General features: G+C 37.3%; 1 protein-coding gene across 15 annotated transcripts in view; it reads right to left on the minus strand.

Moving 5' to 3' along the window:
- Nckap5 (NCK associated protein 5) overlaps positions 1–14,152 on the minus strand; it is a 927,122-nt gene that overhangs the window by 411,197 nt on the left and 501,773 nt on the right. For all 15 annotated transcript variants that reach the window (XM_074070604.1, XM_074070603.1, XM_074070605.1 and 12 more), the window contains one exon: positions 12,229–12,362. In XM_074070604.1, coding sequence (XP_073926705.1) covers positions 12,229–12,257 — 29 coding nt within the window. In that variant the 5' untranslated portion in view covers positions 12,258–12,362. The remainder of the gene's footprint in view (positions 1–12,228; positions 12,363–14,152) is intronic.

The raw sequence follows: 14,152 nt of genomic DNA on the forward strand, positions 1-14,152 counted from the left end.
TGAGTTCAAACCATAGCTATAGTACATTCAAGCTGTCTGAAGAAAGACAAGTCACCTAACCTATCTGAGCCTGTTTCCTTATCAGCAAAGGAGAGATTATATGAACATCTTCCAAGGAGGACTGCTATCAGGATTAAATCACAGCTAATATTATCATTCTCCTTGTGAGAAAGGGAAATTTAACTATTTGATTTCACTGTTATATCCTTAGACCACTATCCATCTGGCAGATGATAAATTCTCCCTCAATGTTAGTAAAAATAAATGAGGTGGTAATCGGAATCTCTTTATCTTATATTTAAAGGTCATTCTGGAAGGTTCAAGTTATTTTTCACATCTCAAATTTTCTCTCCATGCATTTACATCGAGTCTTTCACCTCCCTAGATTTTATTAAATGATAGATGTTCTTCCTGTCACCATAGCCTCCAAGGTCCTAACCTTTCCTGAACTGGGTTTCAGGTGCATTGAGGCAATGACAACAGCCCTACTAACTTCACTACTCAATTCTTTTACTCAAGAGAGTCTCCTGAGAAAGTCTGGGCCTGCAGAATCTGGAAGCCATTCAAATCTATTAGAAAGACCTGTAGGATATTTCCTGATAACATATCACGGGCCTTGGTGATTGTTTCTCAAAAGGCAATAGACTTGTAAGTGTTATATGTGTCATGCATATTGGAAATATACTAAATATATTACTACTTCACTGGGGACTCTCTTGACAATAATGTGAATTGCTGAGGGAATAGAAATCAATTCTTAAAGTGTTTCTGACATCAGAGGTGACCGCCGGGCTTCAGAAAATAGTTCAGAGTAAGATTGACTTGCATGATTGAGATATTCATAAGCCCAACACTGCAGTCAGGCTGGGAGTTCTTTCACTGCCCAAGATGCAAGGGAATGATAAGGACCAAATTGTAGATGTCACCTTTGCTCAGATAAGGGCACTGGAGGAACTGGACACCAGTGTCATGCAATTTGTACACTCACACCTTGAGGCCTGACTTTGCAGTTGGTCTCCTGACCTGAAATGTCCTTCCTTCCTGGCTCTATACAATCCTCCTGACCTGCACATGCTTCAGTACTCACCTCAAATGAATCCCTTTCTGGCCCACAGAGTTTTTCCTCAATAACTTTTTTTCCTCCCTGGATTATAGCAAATATTTGGTTTTATCTAATGTTATTCCCCTTCCCCATGCATGACTTTCTTAAACAATGAACTTAGTAGGAATAGCGTACATGACTTACTTAATTTTGCAACACTCACCTTGCTGAACACAGAGCTAAATCAATTTTCTTTAATGGTATACTTTATATTCAGTATATACATAAAAACTTATTCTTAATACAACAATACTATCTAAATGGAGAAATTATTTTAACTTGAATAAAAACATAATTAGAAGTCTGAAAATTATTTAGCTCAATGCAATAGACCAGATTAGCCAGATGTCATCCATGGTGAGGGTTTATTCAATGGTACATTCAAATGGCAGTGTAAATTCAAATCTGAAATACCAGTTAATTCTTTTATTTTGCCATTTATTGAGTAACTACTATGTGCCAGAATGAAAGCATAAGCAGCTTACATTTTACAAGGGAGAGACACAGCATATTCAGGTCCAAAATGCTAGCCAGAAAGAAATATAATTACATGATCAAAGTATGTATAGAAATCAAATAAGCAACATGCAGTATCATAAAAGGTATGGAGGGAGATGCTGAATTTGCAACATTGTTTATTTGTTGGCCAAATATATACTGTCAAACAGCAAAGAGGAAATTTGGGCCATCTTAGCTAAATTCAGTGGCTACACAGTGCATGGAATAAATGCAATTTTAATCTGGTGATTGCCTAGGTATTAGGAAATACTATGCCACTCATCAGCTGGTTTGGTAATGCAATGAAAAAGTACTAAGAAAGCTGTGAGTATGAAGAGTAGCCAAAGACACAGACGTTAGACTTTCCTCTGAACAATGACATGGGGAAACAGGATTGCCAAGTTTTCCTTTTATTATTTATTTATTTATTCTATTTTGCTGTTTTGAGACAGTGTCTTGCTATTGTAGCACAGACTGGCCTCAAACTCATGATCTTCCAGCCTCCACCTCTCAAATCAAGTATTACAAATGTGTGCCACCATGTCTGGCTTCCAAGTTTTCCTTCTTATTTATTTATTTTTAATTTATTTTTATTGTCAAATTATTGTTGTACTGGGGGTACACTGTGGCATTTATAAAAGTTCTTACAATATATCATAGTTGAGTTCACCCCCTCCTCATTCTCCTTTATTCCCCCCCTCACATTCCTAGAATAGTTTCAACAGGTCTCATTTTTCCATTCTCACACATGAGTACGTAATATTTCCACTACATTCACCCTCTCCTACCCCCTTTCCTCATATCCTCTCCCTTCCCACTGATACCAACTCCCTAGACAGGACCTGTTTTACCTTCCTGTTCTCCATTTTTGAAAGAAGACATTTTTATTTGTTTGTTTGTTTGTAATAGCTATATAGGGAGCTCCATTGTGACACTTCCATTTATATATGTATCATAGCCCGAATTGGTTCATCCCCTCTATTTTTCCCCTTTCAACCTTAGGTCCCTTCTTAGGGTGATTTCAACAGGTTTAAAAATTCTATATTCATTCTTGTATAGAAAGTACATCAACCATATTCACCTTAACTTCCTAACCAAATTTTCCTCCTAGTTGAACATTATCCCTCCAGCCTATGTTTACCTTGGGTACCATCTCAGTGGATTGTTAACAATCAAGTTTAAAAAATACTATCAGTGGCAGAATGTGTAACACTGTGATCAAGGCTAAATTCTGTATTGCTTACTTTAAAGCTTCACTTTCTACTCTGGATTGTAAACTTAAAAAAAGATGAATGAGGGAACAAAAAGAGCAGGTTGCCTGAAGTAGGAGTCCTGAGTTCTAGATTCAGGTCCTCTTAGCTAGGTTCATAAGTAAGTTACTTCATTTTTTGAGCTTCAATAGTACATTTACAAAAGTAAGATATACTATGCTTTCTCACCTATTTACAAGGTTGTGGTGAGGCTTGAAGGAAATAATATACAGAACGGTTTTAGTGACAATGAAAAACAAAATGTGCATAAATCACAGTCATTTTGTGGTCATGTTGCTATCAATGTCAATAAAAATATTATAAAACTTATATAAGAGTTTTAATTGGTTAAAGGAATTAAAAATGGGAAAAGAAATTTGTATTTGCCATCTTAAGAAAATTCATCCTGTCACTTGCTACTACTATAACTGACAGGTCAGGAGAAATGTGAAAATAATTTCAAAACACAATTTAATGAAAACTACAACACATTTCTTCTGTCACAACCCCACTGCTTCAGCATAGCTAATTCCCTACTTCATTTTCAGGAAACGTTCTTCAAAGCTTGAGGTTGTTTGTTAGCAACAGATGTAGACATTTATTTTTTTTTTTCTTTTATTATTCATATGTGCATACAAGGCTTGGTTCATTTCTCCCCCCTGCCCCTACCCCCTCCCTTACCACCCACTCCAGCCCCCTCCCTCTCCCCCCCACCCCCTCAATACCCAGCAGAAACTATTTTGCCCTTATCTCTAATTTTGTTGTAGAGAGAGTATAAGCAGATGTAGACATTTATAAACAAGGACCATCTTAACTGAATTATTTTTCACAAATTAAACAAAGGATACCAAAGAACAGTTCAAGTGTTTACAACCAGCACTCAGAGGTATATCTGCATGACTGCCACTCATTAAATACATTGCCTATGGACCAAAAAGGTAATCAGAGCAGTAACCCACATGCCTGCAACTGTAGCCTTTGCATCTGCCCCATATACAAGCACAGAGAGACGGGCAGAAATGACATCGGAGGGTCATAAAGGACTCTCTGAGGGTAAACTTTACCCTATGGGAAGTAAACTTTCAATGCACCAAATTCCATTTAGTGCCCTGCAGAAAGGAATACCGCAAAGAGGACTCTGAAATAGGCAACTCATCTTTTATAGGTGAGCACTCTATCATAGAAGCCGGGGAACGGGAAACCAGGTCTTCATCCTCCCAGGCCATCACGGTTTATAACTCTAAGAATGATGACTATTATCAAAATTTTAAAGATCCCCAGAAATGGCCTTTCTACAACATCCCTTGGAAGCAAATTTCTATCATAAACACACTATTCATAAAATTCTTCCATATGCTTATCTTAGGTCATTCACAGTACAATCCTGGCTGCATCTTTCCACTTCAGTGAAGATATTCATTCATTCATTCATTCATTCATTCATCCATTCCTCAATCAACAAATATTTACTGAATATATAACATGGCAAAGGTCATCAGCAGTGGTATCAGAGATGTACTAGAGAACTAGAAAAGTTCTCTGTCACTTGAACAGGCAACAACAATTAGCTCTTTATTTAGATCATTATTAGGAGCAATTAGAGAAGCAGCTGCCAATTTGCAAAAAAAGAAATGAAAGCTAAAGGAACATGTGGAACGGCCCCAATGGCAATCAATACAATTTAGACTACGGGAAGCTCTAAGTCAAATGCTCTATGTTCCTCAACAGCTAAATCTGAAGGAAAAGGAAGGGGAAGAGAAACCTATAGGTTCTTTTTTAAACAAATGGACAAGATTAAACTAAACTCTCCAGTGATATACATTAAATGACAAACCACCAAAAATACAAGGTGGGAGAAGTGTATTTCTATAAAGTCAGAACAACAATTACTCATTGGGAGAAGGATGAGATTGTAAAGAAGCAGGTGGAGGGGATTTTGGGTGTGGCAGAGTTTTCTTTCATGACCTACTATTGGTTACAAGTTGTTTACCTTACAAAATTCATTAAGCTAAGTATTTAGTTGGTGTGATTTTCTGTATGTACGTTTTCTTTTTCAAAAAGTATTTATCGATATGGAACAACTAGAACTACACATTGATAGTAAGAAATGCAAAATGGCACAGCCCTTTTAGAAAACAGTTTGGGATTTTCTTACAAAGTGAAACAAATGCTTACCATATGGCTCAGTAATCCTACCCTAGCTATTTTTACAAAAGACATGACTATATACTAGAAGACCCGACATGAATTTCTATACCAGTTTTAATCATACTCACTCCAAACTGGAGGAAACACAAATGTCCTTCTTAGGTTAACAGGTTAAACAAAAACAACAGTAGATTTATACAGTGGAACACTTCTTAGCAATAAAGATAAATGAACCACTGATACAAAAACAGGGACACATCTTAACAGAACCATGCCAAGTGAAAGAAGCCAGATATTAAGAAATTAAGTCTTAACTTCATATGTCTCTGGAAAAGGCAAAGCTACAGGGAGAGAAGTCTGATCAGTAATTTCCAGGAGCATGGGTATGACTTGTCAAGAATATGGAAATATTCTGTATTTTGATTATGGTATAGTTGCATGAGGATACAAGTTTGTCAAAACTTATCAAATTGTACACTTAAAAGAGTGAACTTTCTCTAAGCATGACCTCAGAAAAAAAGCTTTTATTGTTGAGAATAGGGTTGATTTTGGTTTCCAGTTGTAAAAGAAAATACATTCTTCTATATCTCAGACTTATTTCCTAAGAGTGTATTGGGGTGAGATAATAACCCATTAGATGTTTTAATAGGTCATTGAAAAAAATATGTGGAACAGAGGCTAACTTACCGGTATTTTTATGGCTATTCTTCAGAGAAATTGTTTAGCAATGAAAACAGTTATGGTCATCATATAGTTCTCTCTACTGCGCGTTGTTCCCAGACTGGTTCAAATAAGTTCACAAAATCAAAGCCAAGAGCAATAATGATTATGTTCACTGCAAAGTATCTTAGCTTTCTTTTGTCAGTCGAATTCCTCAGTATTTAATTTTGACTGTCCTCAAAACAAATTTTCCTCTGGGGATGGCAGTTTTCTAATCTTAACTTCTCCAGAGTCAAGTACCAAGACAGACAAAGTCTGAAGCCAGCTCCTCAGAGCCACCCTGTGATTACAGCCCAGACTATAGCCAATTCACCCAGATCTCAACATGGAAACCTGTCGTTAGAAACTTTAAAGCCCCACTTCTAACTGCAATTATTGATTCACACAGTAAATAAATGCATTTCATTTCCAACTCGCTGCTTTCTAATAAGCATAAAAAGCATTATATAACTAGAATGCAATGCACATTTTGCAAATGAGGAAACAGAACCAGAAGGATCAAATAACTTAAACAGTTTGAAAAGGGAACTATTCTATGTGTCAATATTTTACTCCTTATCAGGAAGGAATAGACACTGTAACTTCCATGTTGTCTAATCAACAACATGTAGCTCTTTTAAGAATTGAAGAAGAAAAGTATACAATGCCAACACTTCTTAGGCCAAAACAGAAATACAAAAGAACAAAGTAATGTTCTACTTTAAGTAAGTTAGTGATTGCCAAAGGAGGTGGAAATGACTTTTCTTTCCTGTTTCCTACATAGCTGGTTTCAGCCTTCTGCTTTCCTCAAGTGAGCGTATGCATGCTAGGTGACTAGGATGTACACTGCTAACATCAAAATATGATCCACCTTATGCTAACCAGGCATTTTTAGAGATCCCATCTAAAATCCTTTCTTCCATCTGTTGTAATTTGAAGGAAATTTATCCTCCAACCAATGTTGCTTTGCCATTTTAAATTTCTGGTACAGAGCAGTAGATGAGGCTCCCATTTTTATGAAAAGTCTCAGACAGAAATATTGCCAATGATGTGGAAATAGCAACACCAAATCAATAGATAATTGCCCTCTATATTCATCAGGAGGAACAAGGCACTCAGGAGAGCAGCCTGTGAGGTGAGTTAAAGCTGACAGACCATCGGAGATGTCAACAAATGTAGAAGAGGAACAGAAGAGCCAGTGATTGTCCAAAGGTCAATTGATAGCTTTTCTCATCTTGTTATATTTCACTCCTTCTAAAGATGCAGAGAAAATGTTCTTTTAATGTACCAGACAGATCCAGAGGCAGAGGGAGTACGTGGGTAGGACATTTAAGGGTATATTATCCTCTTCTGTCAATTCCATGCCAGTTACCTATGGCTTCCAAATGGGCAGCAGAAAAAGAGCCCTGGGACTCTATAAAGTCTCTGAGAGCTGATGTGAGCAGCAACCAGTGAACGAGTTAAGTGATAAAACCATCTCCATTTACCACTCCTTGAAGTTCAGCATGCAGGAGACTGCACTTAGGCATAGCAATCAACTGTGATAGGAGAATTCCCATCATAGTAAGCAAAGAAATAGCTTTGAGGCAGCAATAACAGTACCGGGGGAGAAAGTCAGAACAGGTGCAGAGAAATCCTGGGTGTAGGGAGTGGGTGCTTTGACACTGTTTTAATGATTTTGAACTACCCTGGCCAATTATGAGTGACTAAACTGTGCCCTAAAATTACAATGCCTGTTGTAAACACACGGGGATATCTCAAGGCTTTGTAGAAACAATGATTCCTGATCATTTGGATGTGATACAGTTTGCTGACTCTTCAGTCAAGCTTTATAAAATATTTCTGCTGGATGGTGAATCCACCAGCCCAATTTTAATGTAAAGCTCAAATATATTGCAGCATAAAATTGTTACACAATAAAATATGCCTTACTATTATCACTATGCAGTCATTAATTTTAGGTAACTAGTCATGCCAAAGTATGATAACCTGTTAACAAATACCAAGTTTGGCTGCCCTGAATCTAAACAAACTTCCTTTTCATTTACAGCTGAAACTTTTTTTGGTTCATATATGTAGGTAAGACCTCTTTACCTGGATTCTATTTTTTTCTGTGCTCTTATTGTGCACACAATAAAAGTGATTATTTTGTGATAAGAACTAAGCTTTCAGGAATAATCTGTGATCCGACTAGATTATTTCCAAAGGGACCAATTCAAACTGATCTGCAAATCATACATGGTTTGTATGAAATCAGTACTTTGCAAAGTTGTCTCCCATTCACAAATCTACTTTTTGTTGTTGTTGGTAATGAGGTTTAAACTTAGGGCCTCATGCTTAGGAGGCAGGCGCTCTACAGCTTAAGCAACACTCCCAGTCCTTTTTTGCTTAAGTTATTTTTCAGGTGGGGTCTCACAGTTGGCTTGAGCCAACCTCAGACTGCAATTCACTTATCTAAGACTTCCCATGTAGCCAGGATCAGAGGCGTGTGCCACCATGCTTGGCTTACTGACTGAGATAGGAACCTTGATGACATTTTGTTCTTGTTGGCTTGCAACTACGATTCCCCTGATCTCCACCTTCCAAGTGGCTAGGATAACAGCATAAACCATCATGCCCAGCCCACAAATCTACATAAAAAAAATCACTTACTTCAACTCAATAAATCCCACCCAGCTGGATAATGTTCCTGAAGTGACTTTCACTGAAGCACAAACACTTTGGTATTCCAGGTAAAATAATAAGGCTGGGGGATTAGAGTGTTTTCACCTAGGAAGGAAGGCAGTGCCACAGTCTTCACCCCTAAGCTTGGCTTTCTGGACAATCACAATTTGAACAAAGCAGTTACAGTAGTTGGGGAAGGGAGGTATATAAAATTTTAAATGATTACAAAGTTAACCCCCCATAAAATATGGCTAATCACGTATACCACCAGACAATGGGTTGAACAATCATCAGCACATCTGGAAAGCAAGTTTGATTTACATCATCACATAGTAAGACAAGCAAGAAGCAGCCCTAATGATGCCACCACCTGCTGCTAAGTATACCTAATGAAGAGCTCCCTTGGTGGGGAAGGCTTAATTTGAAGGTGTCTTTTCTTTTCTTCTTTGCATTTACCCTGAAGAATGTAAATGATCTGAGGAAGTTTTCTATGCCCGTCTGAGTCATCCTCAATGCAGGCAATTTCTGACTTATGAGTTTAGAGCTGATTGTGCCACCTCTGGCTACATATGTTTTTTCTTAATTTCCCAAATTGGACCATTGCTGGTCACTGTACCCTAATCAGAGGTCAAGGGGGAGGAAAGAATTGTGACTAAAGGTTTGATGGTAACATAAAGAGAATGATTCATTCAAGCATTTTTATGGATTTTTATCACCTAAGTGATCCCACTATCTATTAATACAGATGATCACAAATGTTCAGGTTTGCCTGGTACCTTTAAGCTGTTGAACCCAGCACACAGTTCAGCTGAAATTGCATAAAACTAAGCCCTGGACCACTTCTCTTGAATCTTTCTCCCTGACACTTGAACTCCACCTCCCATATACCTTACCTATCGCAGCTTCTACCTTCATCGTTCACTTCCTTCTCTATTACCCCACTTCTTCCCTGAAGGTGAGATTCAGAAGCCCCTAAGCACTGCTTAAAGACCTCTAAATCTACACCGCCACCAGAAATACCAAAAACCATGTCACCCAATGTAGCTCAGGCCCCAGCATCTTATGCCTCTGCAACACAGATTCATAAAAGCTATATTAGAAGCTGGGTGCAGGTGGCTCATATCCGTAATCCTAGCTACTCAGTTGGCAGAGATCAGGATGATCAAGATTCAAGGCCAGCCTAGGCAAATAACTCTGGAGAACCTATCTCAAAAATACCCAACATAAAACAGGGCTGGCAGAGTAGCTCAAGTGGTAGAGCACCTGCCTAACAAGCATGAGTTTGAACCCTGAGTTCAAACTTCATTATTGCAAAAAAAAAAAAAAAAAGCAGTATTAGAAAGACACCCATGTATACAGATGTTCCTATGAATTGCAGTATACTGGCTAACTGGAGAACATCAGGCAATGGAATAGTCCTTGCTTCACCTGATCCCTCAGACACAGACCTAGCATTTCTATTTTGTATAGTATGAAATTCAGACACTACTTAACTTTTCAGACATAAGTGACAAAGCAGAAAGAATGCAGTAGCACTTGTAAGAATCCTAATTTGTACCACCTTGCCCACCATTTACTGTATCCTCAATGTCCTCTGAGAAGAGGCCTATGTGATGTGTTTCATTGTGAACTTACTGCCAGAGATTATGTTCCTGTCTTCAAGGAGTACAACATCAAAGTAGCCTTTGATTATGACATAAGAATCATCAATTTCATGGGTTTTCCTTTTAAACCTACCAACCAGGAATCTCAGAGATAAATTAGTATTCATGCTTAGAAAACTTATTGGGCTATGTCACTATGATTACTTGTCACATTCTTCTTTTGTGTCTTTTCTTTTCTGTTTTATTTTGTCCAATTTATTGTAAATATGCCTTCATTGTAAGCCATTCCACCTTCCTTAAGAAAAGTATGGTACAAACTTAATTACTAAAAGTGATCTCAGTACACAAAATAATTCTACATTCCAGGTATTCCCACATACAAAATATATTCATCAATCCAGGGTGAAAAAGGATAAATGTATAAATAAAAAAGGTTGTGATTCAATATAATAGTTTGGATTATATGACCATTTGGGTACCAACCATGTCCAAGGGTGATACGTTATAAACGTATGCTATAATACTGACAATTTTACAAAGACTAAAATTAACAGGATTGTTTAAATAAGAATTACTAGAAATGTCTTCAAAACCAAAATTTAATCTGTGAAAGACCATCAGAAATAGTTCAGCAGATCTTCTCAAATTATCATGTAATTATCTGTTATATATGCTTTCTCCACATCTTTTGCTGATTTACATTAGTTGTCTGGCAGTAAATTACACTTGAACTTTTCAGTTTCAATAGAGCTTTACATAAGAAAACTGATTATACTGGGAAAAAAATCCTCATAAAAGCAGTATGTAAAACCAACCAACCAACCACCATTTATTGTCCATATAATTATCTTCTCTTTCAGACTAGGATGTAGGTTTGACTCTTCTATAAGTCAAACCTGGATGGGATTGTCATTTGATTTATAGCAGATGACCCAGCATAATGTGAAAATAATTTACTGTGTCATGGGGCCCACATCATGGAAATCAACAGCTGAACATAAAGACATCTCAATTAGACAATGCTCCTTCCCTATATCATTAACAGTGCTTATTTTAAAGTTGAAGTGGAGGGGGTGGTCCATTATTTGCAAGTGGGACACATAAAGTGAGAGTTCCCATCAAATGAGTGACATTGAAGATAAGGTATTATAAGTAGTACCCCATGAGTAGTGGGACTTGGATTTGTCAAAATGTTGATTGGTGCATTTCTGCAGTACCTGTGTATTATCATGGGCTTGAGGAGTTAAACAGGGTGTTAAGTTATGGTACTAAACACACAGAAGTTGTCCATCCTTTCTTCCCTGTTCCTCCAGCAAGCTCCTAAACCAAGTCATAAGCATGCAAGGTATTAGTCACAGTGAGATAAATAATCAGAAAGCTGAACATCAGTGTCTCTCTACAACACATGCAAAAATTATGCTTCATAATGAGGAAGCTGTATTATCAATCACTGGTCATATAGTCAGCCAAATCCCAGTGATGAATGTAAGACAAGAACTATACACTTTGTTCACAAACATTTTCAGGCAACATCTCAAACATATACATCCTGGGATAACCTCATGATGGATAAGTGAAACAAATTATTTTCCTAGTTTTATCAATGATGAACTATAGCAATGAATGAAGATTGCCCCTCACAAGAGCCCCATCTGGTGCCAGGACTCTAAATGCACAAGTTTGGACTTTTTCCTATGGCACTGAATATATTTTAACATAATAGGTTGAACCAACACCTGTCCTCATATTAACTATAATTGCGGTTGAAAGATTCTCACTGTGCTAGAATTAAATCTAAGAAGAGCTAGTTTTTCAGAATCCTTCTTTGAATTCCAGTTACACATTTTTTTTAAAAAGGAACTCATTTATTCTTTCTTTTTAACCACTCATATATGACAAAGCATTTACTGACTGATTGTATTCACTTTCTCTCTCCTGAAATGATAACTAACGGAATATCACACTCCAAAGATGAGCTTACACAGGACATGACCATAGGCTGCAAAGCTACCACAAACTCCGTGAAAAACGCTTGAGGTAACCACCAAAAGAGAAAAGACTAGCAGCTTCAATAAAGCCCAGACTATGTCAGGTAAAAATGCAAAGTTTCAGACAATTGGTTTGAGGTCATAGGATGGCTTGGTCAGAATAGAGTCTAAACCGTGGGCAAATCAGTTTGTCAAACACAACAAAAGTTGCATCACTGGAAATGCAACCAGGTGTTACTAGTGCAGGGAGAGATGCCACTCAGGGAAATCAGTACCTGGAGAACTGCCGCTGCAGACCACGCATCTGGATTCTGTTGCGCTCCGACTCAAGGGTCACCTCCCGCAACCGCTTCTCACTTTGAAGACGCAAGTGTCTCTCCTCTTCCAGTTCATGTATCAGCTTCTCATGCTACGAAAGCCAACAAAGAGGATGACTTTAAAACAAGTAGATTATGACAAAAGTAATTAGTATAGCTGTTGGCTCCTAAGTGCTATTTTGAGCTATCTATATATTTGTATATGTACATGTATATGCATATGTGTGTACAAATATTTGAGTTTTATATATATAAATTTTATCCTGATAGCCTTATGAAGTAGATTCTGTTATTAATCTCTTGTTATAGACTGAAAAGCCAAGGATCAAAGATATCTAAGAAACGTGTTCAAGATCACAGAAATCAGAAGATAAAAGATTTTGAGTCTAGGATGACTTGACTCTAATAGTTGAATAATTTCCAGGAGGTGTCCTACAGGAACTATGACTCCAAAATACTATCAAAAGCATAGGAATTCAGATAATAACAAGAGCATTATCTATTCAAAATTATTTCATCTCTTCAATTCCTGGCATATGCTTTAAAGGGAACATCATTGTTTTTACAGGAGGACCAAGAATTTTGAGTTAATTAGACCACAGAGATAATGAGTATAAGGCTAGAGAATTAGTTTTAATTTTGTTCAGTCTGGTTTTTACAGATAAAAATATGTCAGGCCACCCACTGTTTTCATAATCCTAAAAAAGCTAGCTCATCTCACCAATGGGCAGTAGGAACTGAAAGGAGGACTGGATGATCCAGAATAGATGGGTGCGCACACAGCTTAGATCCCCTGGTAACATTTACTCAGCTACACTGTTTGTTTTTGTTGTGTTTGTGCTTTGTTGTTATTATTGCATTTTATTAAAGCATGCCATATTGTTATGGTGGTTGCTGTTACTAACTGGAGCACTTTGCATACAGGATATATAATTTTGTGATAAAAACTAAAAATGCAATGCCTCATTGTGAAGGATGTACATTCCTACAGGGAAATAAGAGAATTGGAGGCCTCTATGTTGAAATAAACCAAATACTATGACTATCTCATGTTTACTCAGGGTTAAATATGATCCCTTGCGTGGGGTATAATCACCCCGGAATAGCAAAGATAAATTTTCTCTAGCTCTAACTTATAGGAGAAAAGTTATCTTAAAGATCATGAAGAAAACATTAGAGTATATTTAGAGATGAACACGATCCTCTAAATATACTTACCCATCCCCTGCATCTTTGACCATGCCTTTGCTCCTGTGGAAAAACCTCCCTGAAGTCTATTGAAAGCCTAGGGCTCCTCCCAGGCTCAACCTTCAGCCTTGCCTTTACAAACTTCTCCCTCCTCATTTCATCACCCAGTCCCTAAATTCCAATAGCACCTACTGTATTTCCCACCCTTGAGGTCCTTACTTTTTCTATTGTTTTTCGTGTGCATTTATCATAATCTCCAATTGGATAAACATTTGGGATTACAACTATATCCTATGTGCAAATATACTTCACATTTTTAGTATATTACCCAATACACATTTAGTATGGGAAATACATTTGCTTATTGATTCTGGAACTAAGTCCTAATTTAGTCCATTTTAACCCCTACAATCAGTTACTTTTATTGACATTGGAACAAATCAAAATCAAATCTTCATTCCATTGGAATGTTATATTCTGGAAGCTTTGGAAAGGAAACAAAAAAAATGAGATTGTGGAAGAGAAATGTACTACAGTCACCTCTCTGTGGAAATGGTTAAAATGTTAAAATTAATGGCAAATGTCAAATTAAGTATATTTTACCTCAATAAAAAACCCTAAGTCCTTCCACACAATCAACATTCCTCTCTGTGTTGACTCACTGGACTAGAAGGAACATAGACAAGTCACCTCT

This window comes from Castor canadensis, chromosome 4, assembly GCF_047511655.1.
Source record: "Castor canadensis chromosome 4, mCasCan1.hap1v2, whole genome shotgun sequence".
NCBI lineage: Eukaryota > Metazoa > Chordata > Mammalia > Rodentia > Castoridae > Castor > Castor canadensis.